Source organism: Aythya ferina (genome assembly GCF_964211825.1).
Source record: "Aythya ferina genome assembly, chromosome: 5".
NCBI classification, from domain to species: domain Eukaryota; kingdom Metazoa; phylum Chordata; class Aves; order Anseriformes; family Anatidae; genus Aythya; species Aythya ferina.
Genome location: NC_140301.1, coordinates 17,296,401 through 17,318,420, shown reverse-complemented (window position 1 = coordinate 17,318,420; position 22,020 = coordinate 17,296,401). Strand labels below are relative to the sequence as shown.

At 35.6% G+C, this 22,020-nt stretch overlaps 1 protein-coding gene across 13 annotated transcripts in view; it reads right to left on the bottom strand.

The window, feature by feature from the left end:
• Positions 1-377: 377 nt before the first annotated feature.
• Positions 378-22,020, bottom strand: part of LOC311438119 (uncharacterized protein) — a 45,378-nt gene continuing 23,735 nt past the window's right edge. For 9 of the 13 annotated variants that reach the window (XM_084522178.1, XM_084522186.1, XM_084522183.1 and 6 more), the window contains 9 exons: positions 11,046-21,728; positions 10,606-10,757; positions 8,975-9,134; positions 6,620-6,772; positions 5,354-5,521; positions 3,229-3,326; positions 2,750-2,884; positions 1,797-1,911; positions 378-1,005 (listed from right to left, as the gene is read on the bottom strand). In XM_084522178.1, the coding sequence (XP_084378304.1) occupies positions 847-1,005; positions 1,797-1,911; positions 2,750-2,884; positions 3,229-3,326; positions 5,354-5,521; positions 6,620-6,772; positions 8,975-9,134; positions 10,606-10,757; positions 11,046-21,728 (11,823 nt within the window). In that variant the 3' untranslated portion in view covers positions 378-846. The other 4 variants (XM_084522189.1, XM_084522181.1, XM_084522182.1 and 1 more) reach the window with 2 other exon arrangements.

Genomic DNA, 22,020 nt, shown 5'->3' with positions numbered 1-22,020 from the left:
CTTGTATTATAGAATATATAAAATACATCAGGTTGTAGATTTATAAACCTGAAGTTAATGTGTTGAGCAGCTGAATAACATTTTGCCTCAAAGACACAGTAACTAAACCCACAAAGAATAGAAGAAGTGAATTAAAAAAAAAAAAAAGTTACAGGAATTGCACCTTTTAACAAAAATAAAGGAGTATAAGAAGTTTAAGACATTTCTTCATACCACTTCTGAATCCTGACTGATGCTTACACTTTGGCTTATCATATTACCACATACATATCTGTGCTCCTTGACAACAGCCAATACAAACTATAAGGACTTGATATATAAGAAAGCTGACTTAAGCCTTTTATTTTCAGTCAAAAAAAAAACCAACACATCGAAAATCCAGTTCTTCTTCCTTTATTGCACTCTATAAAACTTCTTGTTATAATCAAGAAGCCAATAAACAGTAATAGCTGAATATTCCTTTAAAATGTATAGTTTAACTCTTAAAATAAAATTTATTTAGAAAAGATATCATTTACAACCCATTCAGTAGTAATCAATCATTATGTACTCACAAACAATATTAAATAACTTGTATGCAGCAGTTTCTTTATAGGGCAAATGAGGGGAATATTTTCTCCTTAGCAAATATAATATCCCACTGTTAAAGAGCAATTCAAATCAACTTTGGAGCAACTGTGATATACACAAATTTCTTACAAGAAGCTCAAGATTCATGTAGTGTAACAAGAATATATACAACTGTGTCCAGTGCATAGCTTAACAGCAGCATGTGAAAAGTCTATTATCTTCAATTGGCACACCATTACCTATAGGAAAATAATTTACCCAGAAAATGCAGTGCATTCAGAGAACACCAGTGAGGCACAGTAAAACAACAAGATGTAGTGTAACTAAATATGTAAGGAATAAATAGCGGGATTTTGCTCTGGACGTCAGCAGCTTAGAACAGTAAAGACTTCGTCCTCGAAGCCATCTTCTAAAGGAAAGGGCTCCTCCTTTCACCTGGTTAGGAAACAAAAACTTCAAGTAAGTGTTCATGCATACAGAAGAGAAGAATCTCTACTGTAACCTAGTTTTCCAAGGCACTCTATGCCCTCAAACTCTGATATGCAGCAATGGATGCCACAGCAAAGGCCATAACTATAGGTTATTTAAAGATAAAATTGAAACAGTAATAAACGGAGGAAAAATGGATATAAGGTATTTGTGCATTATGTAATTACATATGCATTCTAAAGATGAGGATGTATAATTATACACATTTTATTTAATGGCCACATGTGTAACAAAATTACACTCTTAGACTATTTATATTTTAATTTGAACATATGTAATGGGTTATGTGGCATAGTTTATGCAGCTGCCTATGTTTGACCCATCATCCACAACCCTGACAGAACGAAGTATTTTCATTATCTACTTTGCTATGTTGAATGGACCTCTCCATAGCCAACACATCCCCAAGATATGTAAAAAAGAGTACTTCACAGAGAGCTTTTCAGAGTCAAGGCAGATTAGACAAGTAGCTGCTTGACACTAGTGTTTACATACAAAGAAGACAACCCAAATCAGTGATTCCCAGTGACTCAGAAAGGAGATCTGCACTTCAAAAATGAGTAAGTTGAAAGAGACAGAGGCATAGCAGAAGGAAGACAAGAGAAAGGAAATAGTACTGTGGGAGGAAATAATGAACTGTGCTGCCTTCTGTCCTATCTGCAATTAGCAGTACACAATTAGCACACTACATATGTAGATTAGAATTTGGGGTTTTTAAAAGCTTTTCATTCACTTACCTTTCGTACAATAACATGTTCACTAGGATTGATGATTAAGGCTTCCCTTTCCTCCTCAGTTTCCATCTGAACGGTGTATTCTCTAGGTACAGACCTGTAACTACTTACTTCAAATCTAGGGGAAAAGTAAAGGGAGACAATGAAATACTGAATTATCTTTCCTAATTCCAAATTAACATAAGAAACATTATTTTATACACTTACATTACAGGGAGAAGCTCCCCACAAAAAGCAGTAAAACTCAGTTTATGTTGCCAAGTCATCTTCAGTCTCCATTTGCAATCTACTCTCAAGGTGTTTCATTTATTCAGAATAACCCTCACCATTGCTAGCTGACTAGTGATTTTCTTATGATGATAATGATGGAGATTTTATGCAGGCAGATGGATAATATTTTAAATCTAAAATGTGACCGTACTAAAGCTGTTGTCAGTACATTTCTTCTGACTCAAAAAAAAAAAAAAAAAAAAAAAGACCTTCAAAAGCAAAAGGCTAAATAAAGGGAAAAAAAAATCAGAGGCCATTAACACTTTCTTGATCCATTGAGTTAGAACCAGCTTTTTAACACAGTCACACATGAATTTTCTTTGCTTCAGGTATCATAGACTTGTAGACTTACAAACTGATTCTGTTCTATTATCAGAAATCTAACACGCACAGGTAAACTTATCACTAATCTCACTAAAAATAAAGGGCAAACTAAGGAATCTGACACAGTTTTCCAGTTCTGTAGTACACTCTGCATTTATTCCAGACCTACTGTAAATGAAGACCTCTATATCGATTCATCCAAAGGGAATTGGAACCAGAAGAGGAACCAGAGGGGGAAAATGGCTTAAGTTTTCTGAACACGCAGGTTATTTCATACTCAAGTAAGCATAAACACTTATGTGATACAGCAATCTGTTGTATATCCTTAAAATCAAAAAATCATGTTTTACAGGATTATTTACCTGTTACTTAGCTCTTCAGAGAGTCCAAGAGCTTCTTCTGCAGCTTCTCTCCTTCTCTTCTCTTCTGACAATGTTTCTGTCAGCTGTGAGAGAGCCTGCTGCACTGAATCATATTGTTGCTCAGTCTCCGCAAGCCTATAACAAAATGAAATATGAACTCATATTTTATCTACCGAAAGAGTTTGTTTATTTTTTTTTAATTAATGAATATTCTGTTTGTGGTAAAGACTTACCTAATCTGAAGTGTCTCATTCTAATTACTTAAATAAAGTCACCAGTAAGTACGTATCTTTACAAAACTAAACCACAAATACTACCAAATAATAATTCAAGAATGAGACTGATTCCTCTAATCCACTGTAAATGCACACTTTTATCTTTCCCCTAAAAATACTTCAGAGAGATAAAAGCGTTACTTTTGCACTTACAATGCAGCTTTCAGGAAACCAATATTGCTAATACACACTCTCAGTCCTCACCTTTTTCTGAGTTCATTTAGCTCCATATTGTCTATTTCAACAATAACTGCAGATCTTTCCTGTGGTGCTCCAGGGGGAACTTCGGCTCTAGTTTCATCCTAGAAAATATTAAAGGGCAAAAAAAGCTAGTCACCATTTTTCTACTTGTAAAAATCTTTATATCAATTAAAGAAGCTATAACCACCACAAAGCAGTGGAACAAAACACTGTTGTGTCATTTGAACATTTAATTTCCGCAGCTGCAATATTCCAAACCTGTCTTCTAACAGAAAGTTGAAGACTATGACTGTGTGTATTGCCAGTCTTGGAAGATACATGTACGCTGCATAACACAGCAATTCGAGCTATGTCTGCAGTGCAATAAATACATCTCCAAATCCACATAGTAACATAGTACTGACCATAGTTTCATAAAAAATGCAGCTATTACACTAACAGAATCTGAAACAAAATATGTGTGGTATCTCATCATGCCATGTAGACAAGCCAGTTCATGCTGAAGTAGCAGAAATATTCTGCTGAGTATTGAATCCTTTTTCTCACATCTGTGAACTCCACTCCAGGAACAGAAATCCCCCATTAATATAGTCACAGAATCATAGAATACCCTGAGTTGGAATGGACCCACAAGGATCACTGAGTTCAAATCCTGGCTCCACACAAAAATCAGACCATATGTCTGAGAGCACTGTTCAAACACTTCTTGAACTTGGTAGGCTCAGTGCCGTGAACACATCCCTGGGGAGCCTGTCCCAGTGCCCGAGCACCCTCTGGGTGCAGACCCTTTCCCTAACCCCCAGCCTGACCCTCCCCTGTCCCAGCTCCATGCTGTTCCCTTGGGTCCTGTCGCTGTCCCCAGAGAGCAGAGCTCAGCGCCTGCCCCTCCGCTCCCCTCGTGAGGGAGCTGCAGGCTGCCATGAGGCCTCCCCTTTGTGTGCTCTGCTCTGGGCTGAACAAACCAAGTGACCTCACCTGCTCCTCATACATCTTGCCCTCTAAATCCTTCACCATCTTCACAGTCTTCCTTTAGATGCTCTCTAATATTTTATCTTTCTTATATTATAGCACCCAAAACTCCACATAGTACTCCTGATCATATCCTCTGACTATCCTGACTAGTTACTGCAGCACTACCTGCCCAGTTTGCTGTTATATGGTATAAAACAAACAGCACAACAGAAATACTAGGACATGCAGTAGGACTAGGACAAGTCATGAGCAAGCTAGGATTACCAGTTGGAGTGGCACTGATTAACTGCCCGGGAGTAGATGGCTATATCTATGTGAAGAACAGGTGGTACTATGAGTCTGAATAAGGTAAGTCTCCCTTTTGTTCTCTCTCAGATAATCTATGCCTAACATAAAGCTTACAGCATCCTTATATGTAATGTTTAAATTCAGAGCTAGTGAGCTTTATGCAGTGTGGAAGCACTGAGAACTGTGTTGAAACAGCCTATTGCTTTGCAATCAAACAGGAGATAACAAGGGGGGATTCATTTATTTTACAGTTGACAATTCTCTCTAGATAATTTCCATTTCTGGAAGAATACGGATTGTTTTATATATAGGTCATCATAATATTGTAAGGTCTTTCGTTAATCACTCATTATTGAGCAAACAAGGCAGTACAGGAAAACATTTCAAATTGAAGGGATTATAAAGGAATAAGCTTACATATGTATATGATGGGTTGCAAATGGTACTGAAATGCTGAACTGTTTACATAGATCTCACTTCTCAAAATATTACCCAAAGACCTTGCAAAATGATTCATGACTGCTGTGAAAGTATCACCAAACCTTACTAATCCAATGATTAGTGATCATTCAGTTACATCTACCAGCTGTAGACTACTTCAAAAATACCTCAAAATGAAAAAAGTGTCAGTACAGATCTTCCTTAAATTAAAAGTTAAATAAAAATATCTTTATAGCTATAAAGACAGTTATCTTCAGTGCATCATAGACTAGCAGAAGTATTGAATCAGTAGAACAGGAAGCATTTACTGTATATTAAATTTTTTATTTATTAATAAACACTTTGTTTGTTTGTTTAGCACAAAAAAACAGCAAAAGCATGAGCACAGAAGAAAGAACCCTAAAAACTTTTCCATATGTTCATTTACCTGAACAATGCCTTGGAAAGACGTCACTTGCATTGTCTGATATTCTCTCTCCAGCCTTAAATAACGATTCTGCAAATCAGTATAACGAAGCTGATTATCCCTCAGAGTCTGAGACAGAGTCTTCAACTGGGCAGACAAGACAGCATTCTCTTCTGCTGACTGCACAACCTGAAAGAAAATAATATTTTAATTAAGAAAGAAAAAAAGGAATTATGTCCTCCAGGAAATTACTACAGATTTGAGACCTGTTGTTGAATATAATTGTGTACTGTTTTCAAAATTGCATCAATTTTTTGGCAAGGTCATTTTGGTTAGATTTAACTATCTATTTTACGAGCAGCAGAAATAATAAAACCTGCATATTGGTTTTCTCTGTAATCTATATGACAAAAGGGTAACTGCAGCTTTTCCCCAATGCTTTCCTCCCCATGTTTGCTATGACATCCCTGTGTGGCCAAGTACAGTATACCTAGCTCCGACTTCCGGACAATGAATATAGCTAAGTAAATTGAATAGTATAAACATGTTCATCAGACAATCAAGGAATGTACAGCTGTTGAGTTTTCATCTTTTCAAAAACAGAACAGTAATTTGGGTCTCCACCCTTTACCCACATACTCATCTTGTGGGAGCTTGAGATTACTATGCCCGTTTTAAAATTTTGTTGAAATTGTTCTTAGATTCATAAAACGTTTGGGTGAAGCAGTGAAAACAGACACAATCACAGATGAAAGGTAACATAAACCTCATTTTCTCTGCATACCAAACTACATGAAGCAAGATAACTGTTTAGGGAATTTCCAAGAACGTTTACAAACTTCTGCTAACAAAACTGAACACACATGCACACACATGCACCCCCCACATCTTAACAGCCACATAAGGGTTCATAAAGACACTGTTAAGAAACATTTTTGAGGTTTTTAACATTTGGTATGACATAGCTAAAATCTTGTTCCAGCTAAGACAGACATCTGTTTCTGTCTAATGAAAAATACTTTGAGTTCAAGTTCAGCAATGTCTCTTTAGAATGCAGATTCAAATAAACTTATCTCACTCGAATAAGTAGCCAGGAAGGCCGCAGCATCACATTGAGCTTAAGTTTGCAATTTGTAGTCTGAGCCAACTGGGATGTTATGAAGAACCTAAGTTTTAAAGCACTCAGTTTCAATTATGTGAGATACCACCAGTTCAGCAGTACTTCTATGTTGACAACTCTCAAATTCAAATTAACTCTTTAGGACGATGGTTGTTGTTTTAAGTTACCTTTGAATTAATCTGATGTAAATGCAGATCTTTCTGGTGCATCTCCTGAAGACAGCGCTGTAACTCATTTTGAAGTTGATTCTTCTCAGCCAAGACATGTTTGATTTCCTCAGGGTTGTCTGCACTTCCAGCAAGGGAGGCAGTTTCTAAAACCTTAAAGTATCACCATATTCAATGGTAAATAACATGGGAATTTTTATAAATAGTATACAATTTCAACACTAAATACATATGGACTACACAACGATATCCTTTTCACAAGATTATTTCATTCTCACAAGTTAATCTTGCATTTGCAAGAGGCTTTACTAAATATGTACTACTAAATATTTTCAACTTAAAACTTCAATACAAAAAAAAATACCATGAAGAAACATGCCAACTAAATTGTACATTCGCAAATAGCATGAAGCACAGAAGTGGAAAAACAGTAAAGCCAGATGAACAAAATACACCTTTTAAAATCAATTTTCTAGTTAATAATGTAGGATATTCATAACAAGGTAAAAAAATAGCTATTTTCTAAATATGAATTTAAAGCTGAAAGTCCATTTTTCAAAAATAATTAAACTCTATCACTAATTGAAAAGGACGAAGTTGTAAGTATCTAGTAGGCCAACATTATGATGTTGATCTGATATAATGAAGGAAAGCAGTCTGCCTCCAATGGTTTCTGGAATCTATCTTCTCATAAAATCATGAAATAAAGACTTGTACCACATAAAATATTCCATAACCCAACGGACATTATGGTTCAACAGCTTTGATATATTGTTTTAACCATGAAAAACGAACAACATATGATAGGCATAATTTGACCAGTTAAAATGTTATTTTTAATAAAATACAAGGAAGATAGCCCATCTCTACTTCCTTTGGCACAGAAAAGGCAAACAAAAATATTACTTTCCTCAAATCTTTAATGATAATCTGCAAAAACAGACAGGAGACAGCTGATTAACTCTAATAACATGCAAAGATTCAGTGGCCAATAAATACATTGTTGGCACCCTACAAATAATAGTACAACATCCTACTCTCTTTCAAACATGTGCCACAGGAACAACTAGTGACACTGGTTTTACAATACTGCAACTGCAAATGACACCAAATTGGCAAAAGAAACCAGAATTATAGACCCAGAATTTCCAGAGTTATATTCTCACTCGTGGGCATAGCATGTTTCATCTCAGCTACTACTTAAGTATTCTTCTGTGAGCTGTCTGAAAGTTCCCTGCTCTCTTCTTGATTTTACAGAATTAACCGAGAAAGCTGTAAACTGTATTAGTTCTTTTTCTTTCCATTATCTATCTCTGTATTTATCAATACCAGGTCTACTGCTGAACCAAATTCTTCCTCATTCATCTAGTTTGAACTTCTTCATATCGTATTCTGGATTTAACTAACCTAAAATAGTCACTTGGAAGATAACTTAAGTAATCCACTAACAGTAGCAACTCAGTCAGGTGCAAATACCATTACAATTCAACTATAGTAAATTGTTACTCCTTTCTGGCTAAGACTCAGTAAGTATTACTGGTTTGTAGCAGTCCTTCACCTTTTCCTTTACAACTACATTATTTCTTTATGAAAGTTCTTTCAATGTTTTTTGACCATTGCAACATATCGCATCAGCAAGTTTTTTATTTTATAATTGCAAAAGAAACTTTTTTATTGTTTAAAAGAAGTTGATCAACATCAGACTCCATTAAAAACTGTTTTAAATTATTGCAACTCCTTTGCTTGGAATCAAGACCTCTAAGATCATCAAGTCCAACCACTAACCAAGCACTGCCAAACCTACCACTAAATCATGTCCCTAAGCACCACATCTACTACACATCTTTTAAATACCTCCTGGGATGCTAACTCAACTACTTCCCTGGGCAGCCTGTTCCATTCACAACCCTTTCAGTGAAGAAATTTTTCTGAATATCCAACCTAAACCTCTTGTCCTATCACTTGTTGATTGGGAGAAAGATCAACCCCTGACGTTGCTACAATTTTCTTTGAGGTAGTTGTAGAGAGCAATAAGGTCTCCTCTGAGCCTCCTTTTCTCTAGGCTAAACAATCCCAGCTCCCTCAGCTGCTCCTCACAGGACTAGTTCTCTAGACTCTTCACCAGGTTCATTGCCCTTCTTTGGACGTGCTCCACCTCCTCAATGTCCTTCCTGTAGTGAGATAGTTGTAGTTCACTGATTTGACTGACCCCAGAAGCACTGACATAAAGTTAATGCACCCATTAACATCCCACCCTTCACTATCATATACAATATAGTTTTCATTTAGGAAGTGTGCTGTACAATAAATCAATTGAAGCAGGTTAGTGCTACCTGCCACGTTTTATTTGTTTACCTTGACTGGGTAATTGCCGCTGGTGGAGACTGATTTCTTAACAATCAAGTCTTCTTGCAGCTTCTGTAGTTCTGCAATCTGTCGGTCTTTCTCAGCAACTGTCATTTGACATTGATTTCGCAGTGCCTCGGACTCTGAGAGGAGGAGGCTTTTTTCCGTTCTGAACATAAAATAACAAACTAGCCATTAAATAACAACATACTAGATACAAGTCAATGAGAATGATAAAGTTGTTCTAATTGTTATTTCTAAAATAAATAATAGCAGTTTTTAAGCAAATATATGTAAATATGGTCCATTTTATGAACATTCTCAATGCATATTTCAGTTTGAAGAGGTCTGCTTTAAAAAAAAAAAAAAAAAAGAAAGCTTTGAAAGTGATATCATCATGTTTACTTCATTGGATTGGAGACAAGAGTCTACTGTCTTTAAAGATAATAATATTTCTTAATGCAATACATACTTGAGCTATCTAAAGAATAATGTTGGGCAGCAGAGCAACCCTAGGTTATAGTAGTGTTGAGTGCTGCTCAAGATATACAGTCTATTCCATTTCAAACAATGTAAATTTGAAGAGGAGTGCCTAGACTCAAAATACTATTAAATAAGCAAACATACTACATCTCCAGAAAGTGCTGTCATAATACAAATGAAATTACAAAGGGCATAACATCAATTTAAAATACGCTTTTGAAGTTTAGAAAAATACTTGGAAAAAACTGTCAACCTGTCAAGTCTACTAATTAGTATGTGGTTTGAATTATCTCATGCTAACTTGCTCACATTTGCAAAGAAAAATGTGGGGCTGGCCTTCTGATCTACATCCCCCCTCCACACACACACCCTTCTCTAGTATAAAACAGGTATTATCTGACAGAGGCTTTAATGGCATAAATTGTACTACAGACAGTAAAATACAGTAAGGCACTAGGGATAGTGCCTACTAGCCTGAAATTCAAACAAAATTATTTTCACTGAACTGATGATAACATGTTTTCACACTTCGAATCACCTCCAACTAGTTTAAAACTTGAACAGTCTAGGACAACCAAATATTGATCTGTCTCTACTGAGTGCCACTTAAAAATGCCTACTACCTTCTTTGAACGCAGACCTCATATGGTATTCACAGAAAGGCGTCACATTATTCATTTCACACAGATAGTGCAAGATGTGAATAATGTTGAAGTGAACCCTTCAATCTACAAAAATATTGCTCAAATGTGAAATGAAGTTAATTTTCAATATGTAGTTGGCTCACACTTGCAATATTTCAGATGTCTATTAAAAAAAATGGAGAAAACGTTCAGCCATCCCAATGGTTACTCTTACTGAGAAGAGAATATGATACCATGCATAGAAATATGATTCTTAAGCTGTGATTTCATATACCCAAGTCACCAGCTGGAGAGAAAACATTCATTCAAGATTGATTGAAATTTTGCATAAACAAAGAGATCACTACAGAAGGTTACAAAGATAAATGGGAAGAAAGAGAACTGTGTGAAGTTGACTGCGAATATTATGGAAATATTCTTCTGGTAGACAATACATAATATTCTGTCAGTTTACTGTCAGGTTGTGAAGACATTGAGGAATTCTAAACAAAATCCACCTGTATTATTTGTTACCTCAATCCAGCAAGCTCACTCTGGTATGATGCAATCTCTCTCTCGGTTTCTGCTTGGAAGGCTTTTGTCTGATGCAATGCCTTCTCCAACTCATCAACCTTGGTCTTCAGTTTTGATATTTCAACAGCTGCAAGGCTGGCTCCTTCTTTAGCCTACATTTAATAAACATGATTAGTGAGCTGGAATGAAAAATATGTGCTTGAAGCTCTATTAGTGTTAGAATTCTAGAACAGAATTATGTTTTTTTGTTTGTTTGTTTGTTTTCCCATTTGCTCTTCTTTAACAGGATAACTACCTTAACTATCAAAATTGTGAGCATGTCTTCTCTAATCATACTATGCTTTCTTGGCACTTGCATAAATCTTGACATTAAACTTCAGAATCCATAATGTCTCTAAGTATTAAAAAAACACACATTGATGTAGCTATTTAAAACTTACCAATCTTTCCCAATTGATCTGAGGCCTATCCAAATTACTTTTAAAAAAATTTATCTCACCGATGCTGTTGCAAGCAATGGGAAACGAAGCTGTTCCCTGTTTAGTTTCAGAAACTACCTTCTGTTTGCTGAGTTCCTGCAGCAATTTGTCTCGGTCATCCTGAAGACTGGCCATAGCCTTGGAAAATGCTTCAATCTGGTGAACATAATTCCCACACTCAGATGACAGTCTGCTAATCTCCAACTCATGGGTGACTAATGTCCTACAGAGGTTTTCAATTTCATCACCAATCTGATGAAGTGTAACCTTAGTTGCAGCATCAAAATGCACCTTATTCAGAAGATCATTTTCTTTGAGCATATTGACAAGATGTGATTTAAAGGAATCCAATTCAGCTTCAAGTTCGTCTCCTTTCTTTTTTTCGGACTTGAGTTCTGATGTGTATTTGCTCTGAAGTATCTTTAAGTCCTCTATTATCCTATCTCTGTCATTTTGTAGAGCAGTCATTGCTTTCCCAAAGGCCTCATTTTGGGATCTCAGCTCTCTATTCTGAGATTGAATTTCTAGTATCACCTCCTTTAAAGCATCAGGTTCATCTCCATGCTCAGGTGTCAAAAGAGTGTTACTGTATTCCCCATCTGCATTTCTGCCCACTGATTTCTGGACTTCCTGAATCCTCTTCTGAAGTTTTGCTCCATACAGTCCATCAGATACACATTCTTTTTTCTGAATACTACCACTAGTTAACAATTTCTCTCCAGATTCAGAAACAAGTTTCTCCTTGTTTAATGATGCAATTAAAGATTCTAAATCATTTACTTTAGACACTAATTTTTTATTTTCATGTTCCAGAGATATAGCAGTGTCTATTTGCAGTTGATTGGATAGTTGCATGTCTTTTATTTGCTTTTGAAGATCGTATTTTTCTTTTTCAAGGCCTTTAATAAAATCCAATTTCTGTTTAAGTAAGTCTTTCAGTTGATGATCTTTCAGAGATAAAACTTGGTTAAGATCTTCCCTATACTTAATTAGCTGTGCACTTAACATTGCATTTTCAGAATGAAGATCGTCTATCTGATTGAGAAGTATCCTTAATTCTTGTTTCAAAGCATTATTTTCACTTGCATTGCCAACTATAAGACTGTCCCGCTCATGTAAGACAGTTTGGTGAAGATGTTCCAACTCTTTGTATTTAGAAAAAAGATCATCCCGATCATTCTGAAGAGATGACATTGATTTTTTAAAAGCATCTATTTCACTGGCAATTGCAGCCTTATCTTGATCTGCTTTATCTGCTTTCATCTGGAGATTTCTTAGTTCATTTTCCATCCTCTGACAGGACTCCTCAGATTGTTCTCTCTCCCTCTGCAGAGACCTTAACTGAAGTTCATATTCTTTGATCTGTTGTCTATGTTGAGTCTGTACCTGAACCAGATAGTCAGAAATTTCATCACCTTTTGAAGAAATAAGTAAAGAAATTTCTTTATCTTTATTATTTAGCATGATTTTCATTTGCTCAGAAATGGTAATCTGCTTTTCCAATTCAGCATTAATTTTTTCCTTTTCAGCTAGAAGCTGTTGCAATTCTTGTTCTTGTCTTGTAAAATTACTTTCCAGTGCTTTTATCTCTCTTCCTGCACTTTTACTATTCTCTATGAGATGATTAAGAGAATTATTTTCTTTAAGGAGTGCTTGCAAAGCTTCTTCTTTTGACTGAAGAGCACTTTCCAATTCTTGCTGCCTGTTAAAAAAAGAGGTATTCTCTTCTTTTATTTTGCAGAGCTCTTCATGCCGTTGTGTATCAGCAGATTTTTGCCTCAAGTACAGTTCATCCTTTGTTTCCTCTACCACAGAATATTTGATATTCAGTTCTTGAATCTGAGTCATTTTGTCTTTCAGTTCATCTTGTAAAGACGTTATCCTTTTATTACTGTCTTCTATCTGTTTCTCTTTACTTTGGATGGCCTCTTTGAACTGCATTTCCCAGGTCTTCATTTCCGTGATTACCCTATCCCGGTCATTTTGAAGAGAGGACATACACTTTGCAAAAGCAGCTAATCGTGCCAAAGCTGCATTCAAATCTGCCTGAAGTTTCTTGTTTTGAGAATCCTTAAAGTTAACTTCCTCTTGCAATGCATGAATCTCACTAACTGCCCTGTCTTTTTCTCTCTGAAGGGCACTATGTCTTTCCTCCAGGTTCAAAAACTCTCTTTTGTGAACCGATTTTGATTGTTGAAGACTAAGTTCCAGTTCTGTCACATGTTCTCTCTTTTGGATTTGTAGTTCATCTTCTTTCTTCTTAAGTTCTTTTCTCAAATTTAGATTCTCGGCTGTAAGCCTGTCCACTTCATTCTTTGACTGATCCAACAAGCTCACCTGTGAAGAAAGCTTTTCATTGAGATGGTTTATTTCTTCATTTGATTTGGCAAGCTTTTCCGACATATTAGTTAAGTCCTTTTCAAATTTCTCACTTTTTGACTGTGACAGTTTCACAGATCTTTCCAAATCCAGGATCAACTCCTGGAGTTTTATAGAATCCTTTTGCAAATGGTTGATCTCTTGCTGTTTCTCCTTTAAGAGTTCTTGTAATTCTTTTGTTTTGTTTTTACTTCCACTATTATCTCTCTGGGCACATTTCACCTTCTCCTCAAACACTTTTACAAGGTGTAACTGCTGTTCTTCTTTTTCTCTAATCACGTTACATTTTTCTGCCTTTAAGTCTTCCAGTTGCTGTAACAGCAAGTTATTCTGCATCTGTACTGATTTCACTCTATCAGTAAGATGATCAATTTTTTTAATGTGATTAAGCAATTCTGTTTCAAGAAATTCTCTCTCATTCTTTACTTTGTAAGAACTTTCTTGTACATTTTCTAATTCCTCTTGTAACAGACATTTATCATCCTCTAAAATCTTAACTTTTTCATTTAGACTAACAATTTCTTGGTTAAGACTTTTACATTCCATGTCCAGCTTCGTGATACAATGATTTTTATAATCCAAAGATTTTTCAGTTTCTTTCACTTTTTCTGAAATTAATTTTCTTTCTTGTTCTAGGACAAGCACATCTTGTTCTTTTTCAGAGAGCTTATCCTTTAACATGTTAATGTCCTTTAACAACGATTCATTCTCATACAATGCATCAGTCATTTTAGATTGCATATCATTTTGGTATGTTTCCATTTGACCTTGAAGGTCTTCCAGAGCTGCTTTAGTTACACTGATGTTATTATGGAGAATGTCATTTTCATTCTGAATATTCTCTAAAGTCTGCTTTAAACTTTCAGAAGTTTGCTTCAGCTGCTCGTTTTCCTCTGTCAGCTGATGATTCTGCTGAGTGAGCTCCTGAAGACGATCCTTGTGTTCTTCTATCCTCACCTCTTGCTCACGTATCTGCCTTTTTGCTTTACTTTGTAATTCATCAACTTCCAATTTCTTGGATTCACTGAGTTGTTTCAGTTGGTCCTTAATAACATTATTTTCATCAATGAGGTTTTGAAAACGCTTCTCAAGAGCCTCCTTCTCAGATTCTCCTTCTTTGAATCTTTGAATAGCCTCTTGCTTCTCTTTTCTAGTGGCATCAATAACTTGCCTCATATCTGCTATTTTACTACTGATATTCTCGTAAGCCTGAAGGAGCGATTCATACTCTTGCTTTAATTCACTATGTTTAGCCTTCCATCCTGTTAATTCAACTGTCTGAGAATCTTTTAAGGTATTTAGCTGGAAAGAGAAGGCCTCTTTTTCCTGAACTATAGTCTCCATGGTAGATTTAAGACTTTCACATGCAGCAGTGAGGTTTTCATTTTCAGTCAACAGTCTAGCATTTTCAGAAACAAGGCTCTCCTCTTCAGATACTGGAGAAACAGTATTCAAACTTTGCTTTTCTCTACCAACCTCTAACAACAATTGTTCAAGTGTACCTGTCTTGTTCACCAGTTCCTCCCTTTCTAATATCAGCTTATCAATCTGGTCTTTTAGACATCTATTTTCTCTCAGGGCCTCTTTCCGTGATATTAAAGCTGCTTGTAATTTTCTCTGAAGGCGGTCTTCTCTAGGCCTCTCCTCTGCTGTAGTTCTTTGCTCTTGTGGTTTAGAATTATTTACATTTACAGTTTTTACCAGTGGCTCTTGACCTATTTGCATTTCTTTCTGGATTTGATATTCTGTTGTTTCTTTCAGTTTAGTTTTCCCAGAGTAATCAGTCTCTGATAGTTGAAAACAAGTGCTTTTACTTTGCAATTTTCCTTGAAGCGAATTGCTTTCTAAACAGAACTCTTTCTGTTCCTTTTCAGTATCATTTTCTTCCTTAAACTCTTTGCATGACACCACAGGACTACTTATCTCAGCCTTCTCATGTAGTATACATAGCTCTCTCAGAAGCTTTTCGTTTTCTTCACTGAAATGGTTTACCTCACTTTTCATATTAATTAGCTCCAAATTGGACTTCTCTATACAACTAAGAAGCTCTTCTTTTTCGCTCTTCATTTCTTCCAATGCCACTTTATAACGGTGGGCTTCTTCTTGGCCCTCCTTTATAGCTTCCTTTAATAATTCCTTTTCCAGATCAAGTTTCTCTCTGAAATCCTTAAGTGAAGAATGCAATGCTTCTATTTCCTCATTCTTTTCTGCAACCTCCTTCTTAGCTTTCATTCTCAATCTGTGCATTTTCTCCTGACTCATCTTGTAATCCTCTTCATTTTTTTTAATAAGTGTTTCTTTCTCATTATTGACATGTTCAAGCATTGCCTTAATGTCTACAACTTCAGCCGCGTATGCTTTCAGCTTTTTCTTTAGCTGCTTTAAGTCCTCCAACAAACTGTCCCTATATTGCTCCTGGTACTGTTCCTGCTGTCTCACAGAGTTTAAGTCAACTTTAAGAGTTTCTTCTCTTTCCCCAACGAATTCAACTAATATTTTTCTCAACTCTTCCTTTAACATGTCTGTTTCTTCCTGAATCTTTGCATAATTACTTCTTAGTTCTTCTAATTCAGTCTCTTTCCTTGTTACTGAAGTTACTACGTTTTCTGACTCTTTCAAGGATGCAATCTGAACCTTGCTTCTTGATTTTTCTGATTCCAAACTCTTCACATCAGTTTCTTCACATTTTCCCAAAAGCTCCCCCTGTAAGGTTTCTTTTTCCCTTTTTAATTGATTCATAATATTAATTTCACTGTTGGAGTCCAAACATTTCTTATGGTCCCCAGCACTTAAATTGGTCTCTTCAGAATTGTAATTTTTCAATAATTCTTCCCTCTGAACTTCAGACTTCACCTTTTCAAGAGCTATAAAGAGCTGAGAACGTTCCTCTTCATATGCACTTACTTTTTCATCAAGCACAGATTGTAGGTGAGCAAGCATGCAGTCCTTTTCTTCTAAAGATTTTAGGTTCTGTTCACATATATTTTGTTTTTCAGCAATAACATCAGTTAGTCCTGCAATACTGGTCTCAAGTTGCTCTAAATGAGAGGCCTTTGCAGACAACACTTCATTTAAATCACTTATTTTGGCATCTTTTTCTAAAAGTTCTTGCTTCAAAGTTCCAAGATTAGACTCAAAATCATTATTTTGTACTTCAACTAGTTTCAGCTTGTCTGTTAACTCAGTAACTTTCTTCAACAACTCCTCTGATTTTTTTTGCTCTTTTTCTATTTCTTCCTGTCCACTCTTTTCTAGTTTTCCAACTTTTTGCATTAGATCCCTTCTTACTATCAGTGCTGCTTGAAGTTTCTTTTTCAGATTCTCTTTTTCCTTGCCAAGTTTCTCAAGATTAAACTGCATCTCCCCTTTTTCTTTCATTAAATCTTTAACAACAGCTTCTCTATCGCTTAACATAACTTGACTACATTCCAGTTCTCTCTTACAATCCCCAAGTTCCTGCAGTACTCTATTTAGTTCTTCTACAGAACTATTATGAACAGCTTCCAGATCCTGCAGCTTGCGATTTAATGTATTCCTCTCTTCTGAAAAATTCAGCATTTCATTTGACAATGATTCCATGACCTGGGCAACAGAGCAGTCCTTTTCTTTCAGCTGCTGGCTTAGACCAGAAATTAAATCCTTTTGCTGATTTACCTGTGAAGTTAAGTTTTCTATGAGTTGATCTTTTTTTCCCATTTCTTCAAGAAAACTTGCTACTTTTTTACCTTCAACATTCAGTTTTTCTTGACTGGTTCTTACTACTTCTTCTGATTTATTTATTTTGTCCTGAAGAAATTCAACCTGCTTGTTCATTTCTGCAAATGATTCCTCTCTTTCTTTCAAAAGAGACTGTTGCTTACATAATGTTTCCTTGACAGTGACCATTTCTTGTGATAGGCATTCAATTTCAGATTCATAGGTACCCTTCATTTTTTCAATATCACTCTGCAGCAACTCCTTCTCTTTCTCAAGTAATCGCATGCTTTTTAATTCATCTTTTATGATATCTATTTCCTTCTGTTTTTCTAAAAGAATCAGTTGCAATTGTTCTCCTTCTGCTTCTTTGCTCAAAATAGTAGTTATCAGAGTGGAGAATTTTTCCAACTGAATTTTACTATCAGTTAGCTGCAGTTGGGAATCTGAAGTCTGTGCATTCTCTTCTTTATACAAAAGCTTACTATTAAGTAATGGAGATAGGGTTTGAGTTAATTCCTCTTTGGAAAGATCCAGCTCTTGCTGTAAAGACTGGATTTTGTTATCCTTTGATTTCATGTCACTTTCTAAACTGCTCAAATGCTCAGTAAGATTTTTATTTTGTAAAGTTGCCCTATCGAGTTCTGTCACCCATTTGTTTTCTGACTCAAGTAGATTTTGTTCTAGAGTTTTAAATTTAAGTTCTAACTTAGAAAGTTCTTCACCCTTCGCACTAACCTGCATCTGTAACTTCTCTTTTTCAGTCTTCATCTGCAGTTTGACAGCATCTATCTGCATTCTTGAATAATTCTCACTGGTTTCTAGTTTTTCATTAATTTCTTGGAGCTCTTCCAATTTCTTTTGCAAATGATTTTGAGATGCAGTAAGCTGTGTGTTTTCAGCCATCAGTTTATCAGCATCTTCTTGTAACATATTTTTTTCTTTCTGTAAAGATTCTACCTGGCTTTGCAGATTACCTATTAAAAGCGCATTGTCGTGGCTGTCTTGAGATGATTTGGAATTTACATTCGTCAGCTCTAACTTTAAACATGCTATGTTATCTGCCTGTTCACTGCACGTCACACGCAGGGACTCCACAGCCAATTCTTTTTGCTGTAAATCTTGTTCCCATGTACTTATTTGGTCTAGTGCTTTTTGGTATTCATTTTTTACAGTCTCAAGCTCAACTGTCAAAGAATCGATTTTTTTCTGATTAATATTAAAGTCTTCATTCTTTTCCTGAAATTCCTTAGTAAGATTTTTCATGGCTGCATCACTTTTCTCTAATTCTTCTCTGAGAACCGCAATCTCACTAGAAAGAATATTAATGTTGCTATCTGCCAACTGTATACTTGTATCTTTCTCCTTCACAGAATTAAGCAGTCCAGCAATAACTTCTTCTTTTTTATTAAGAGCTGCATCGAACTCAGTTTTTAGTTCATACTGTGCTTCAATTTTTTCCTGAAGAGAAACCAAAGCATTCTCTTTTTCATGGACTAGTTCTTTAGATTTTTGTAGTTCTTTTGTTAGGTCGTGTACCTGAGTTGTGAGTTGGGAAATTAAATTTATATTCTCTTCATCTTTCTTTGCTTTCTCCTTCAGAGTTTTGAGGAGACTTTTATTTTCTACAAGAGACGATTCCTTTTCTGACAATGAACGATCCATCTCAATTATTACATTCTTCTGATGTTGTAACTCTTTTTGTAAATTCAATTTCACATCCTCCAGCTCCACCACCTGTTTCTTTAATACCTCACATTCATTCTCTTTTTCTTGAATTTGCAGCTTTAAATTCTCACTGAACAATGACATACTATTGACAGTTGAATCTTTTTCTGAAACAAGTGCTTTTAATTGTTCTGCTTCTGAAGTTAAAAGCTCTAACTGCTTCTGCTGCAAAACAGATGATTCCTGTACATCAGAAAGATGTGCTTTTAAACTGACATACTCATCTGACTTTTGTTTTAAAGATTCATCCTTCTGTGTAATTGAATCATTTAACTGTGCTGTTTTTTCTGTCACATTTCTAAGCTGATATTGAAGGTCAGAAATAACCTCCATATTCTCAGACAGTTGAACCCTAAGTACATCAGACTCTTCAGATTTATCTTTTAATAACTTTAATTCTTGGGCTTGTCTCTTACATTCATTTTCTTTTTCCTGCATTGCTTGCCTAAGCTGACTGATTTCAAAACCTAGGGTTTGTATTTGGTTTTGCAGATCTGAAACAATTTGCAAATATTGCCCTTCTCCTGCCATTTTACTATCTTTCATTTGCTGTATCAAAACATCTTTTTCAGAAATTAGAGTTTCTTTTTCTTCTAAGACAGTTCTTAAGTCTTCTTTCTCAATCACTAGGCCATCAATTTGGTCCTTCAGAGCCAAAATATTATGACTTTGTTGGGACAAGTGTGAAGTTAAAGCAGCTACTTCATCTGACTTTTTCGTTGCCATAGCATTTACTGTTTCAATGTCTACTTTCAATTTTTCATTTTCTAGAGCTGCTGTGTGTGCTTGTTGCCTTGCTGAAGTAACTTCAGACTGCTGCTGCACCAACTGTGACTGAAGAACTTGAAATTCACGTGACTTCTCGCTCAGTAAGTTTGAAAGGTCTTCCTTTTCATTCTTAAGCACAGCCACTTCTTTGCTTAATAGTTGTAGCTGATTATTTAACACTCTGCTTTCTTCAATTTTGTCTGAAACTTGCTTATGAAGTTTCTCGAGTTCTGAACCCTGACTTTTTACAGTCAGGTTTCTTTCCTCTACCCACTGAGATAACTTTGTTTTTTCTTCCTTAAGATTTTTAATCTCATCCTGCAACTCCACAACATAATTTTTACTGTCTTCCATTTCCTTATGTAATGAATCATTTTGAAGGATTTTTTCTTCTAGACACCTGCTCTTAGCTTCAATATCCAAAGTTAAGCTTTGAACTTGTTCCTGCAGTAGTAAATTCTTTTCCTTACTATGGCTGAGCTCTTGGATTAGGGTACCGCATTCAGATAACTTACTATTTATCATTTCTTCTTTCTTTATCTCATTGTCTTTGGCATCCTTCAGTTGAATGAGAAGTGATTGCATTTGTTCATGCAACTGTTGTGCCTGTTCCTTGCTTTCAAACAATTGATCAGCTAACACATTACATTCCTTTGTTTTCTTCTGCAGCTGTTCTGCAACTGAATTTTCTTTTTGCTCTGCAAGTACTGAAAGTTGTTCAATCTCTTTTGCCAGAGTGTTTTTATCACAATTTAGTACTGAAACAGTTTTTTGGTACTCGGCAGTGCTAACAGATAATTTGTTCTCTATTTCTGCCACAGCCTGGATTTTCTTTAACAATTCACACTCTTTTACATCCAGGAGTTTGGACAAATTCTCATTTTCACTGATCAACTGTTGCTTCTCTTTTTCCATTACATCTATACTTTTTTTCAGTTGTTCATTTGTTTTTATTTGCTCTGCCAGTTCTTCTTCTTTCCCCTCAAGATCTGCCTGCAATTGCTTATTAGCTGAAGCTTTCTCTTGTGTCTCTATTTCCATCTTGTTAATTTGTTTATGTATTTCACTTAATTGGTTATTAAGCTCTTTGCAACATGTCTCTTTGGCTTTCAGATCTCCAGTTAATTTAAGTTTAGTCTCTTCATTTTGTTGCTCCAAAAACCCAAGCTTCTTATCTAATGAAATAATGATCTCTTGTTTCTCTTGTAATTCTTTTTTAATTGTTTCCTGATGTTCAGTATGTTCTGTAAGCTTCTGACACAACTGAGCTAACTCTTCATCTTTTTTAGCATCTTCCAAAATTAGTTTGTTGTATAAATCTTTAATTGATTTTAACTCGTTTTCAAGTGTCTGTTCTTTACTCTCTTTCTCTTTAAGCAAACTGTTCCATTTTTCTTTTAGTGTGTTGCTTTCCTCAATCTGAGATTTCAAATATTCAGTTTCTTTTCTTTGTTTATTCTCAGTTTCTTGTAGCTTTTCAGATGATTTGCTAATTTGTTCTTTCAGTAAAGTAATTTGTGACTCACACTCCATAAGATTGTTATGGTATGTAACATTGCTGGCCTTGATCTCGGAACGAAGATCCTTAATTGTAATGCTGTTCTCACTGATTTGTCTTATTAATTCCTCATTTTCTTTGGTTTTAGCTTCATTCTCAACTCTAACTCTTTCTAGCTCTAGTCTCATTGTATTACTCTGCTCAGAAAGGACAGATATCTTCACACTTGCATCTCTGACATCAGCTGTTTGTACTTCTTTCAGTAAATGAGCTTCCCTTTCAGCCTTTGATAAAGCTTCTTCCATCCCTCTTATTTCTTCCTCTTTGCATTGCACTTGCTGCTTCAGGATAACAACCTGTTCAGAATATTCTGTCATATTCAAAGATAAGGCAGATATTTCCCTCTCTTTTTCTGCCAGTGATTCTTTAAGATTATCAATTTCTCTTTCGCGTTTCTGGAGATCTTGAATTAGTTGAGATCTTTCCTCTAAATGGCTTGTATTCAGTTTGTCAAGCTCTTCATTTGTCTGCTCCAGATCTAGCTGCATCGATTCCACCATGCCGTCTTGTTTCAAAGTCTAAATATTAAGAAAAGAGCGTTACAATAATACTTCAAACATATGTTTGAAGGCAAATGGAAGACACACTCCATATGCAGACCTACTGCTTAAACTAATCCATCTCTCACGCTTGACCCTTAATCTAATTACCTGCCCAACCGTACAGTCACAAGATCATGATGTTGTATTTTAGACTGTTTAAGCATACAGGAAGGTCAGTGTATGAAATTTGAAGCAACTAATGCTTTTTTTTTTTTTGCTGACATCTAAATGGACAACATCGAATAAACAGAAAAGTTCTTTTCATCAT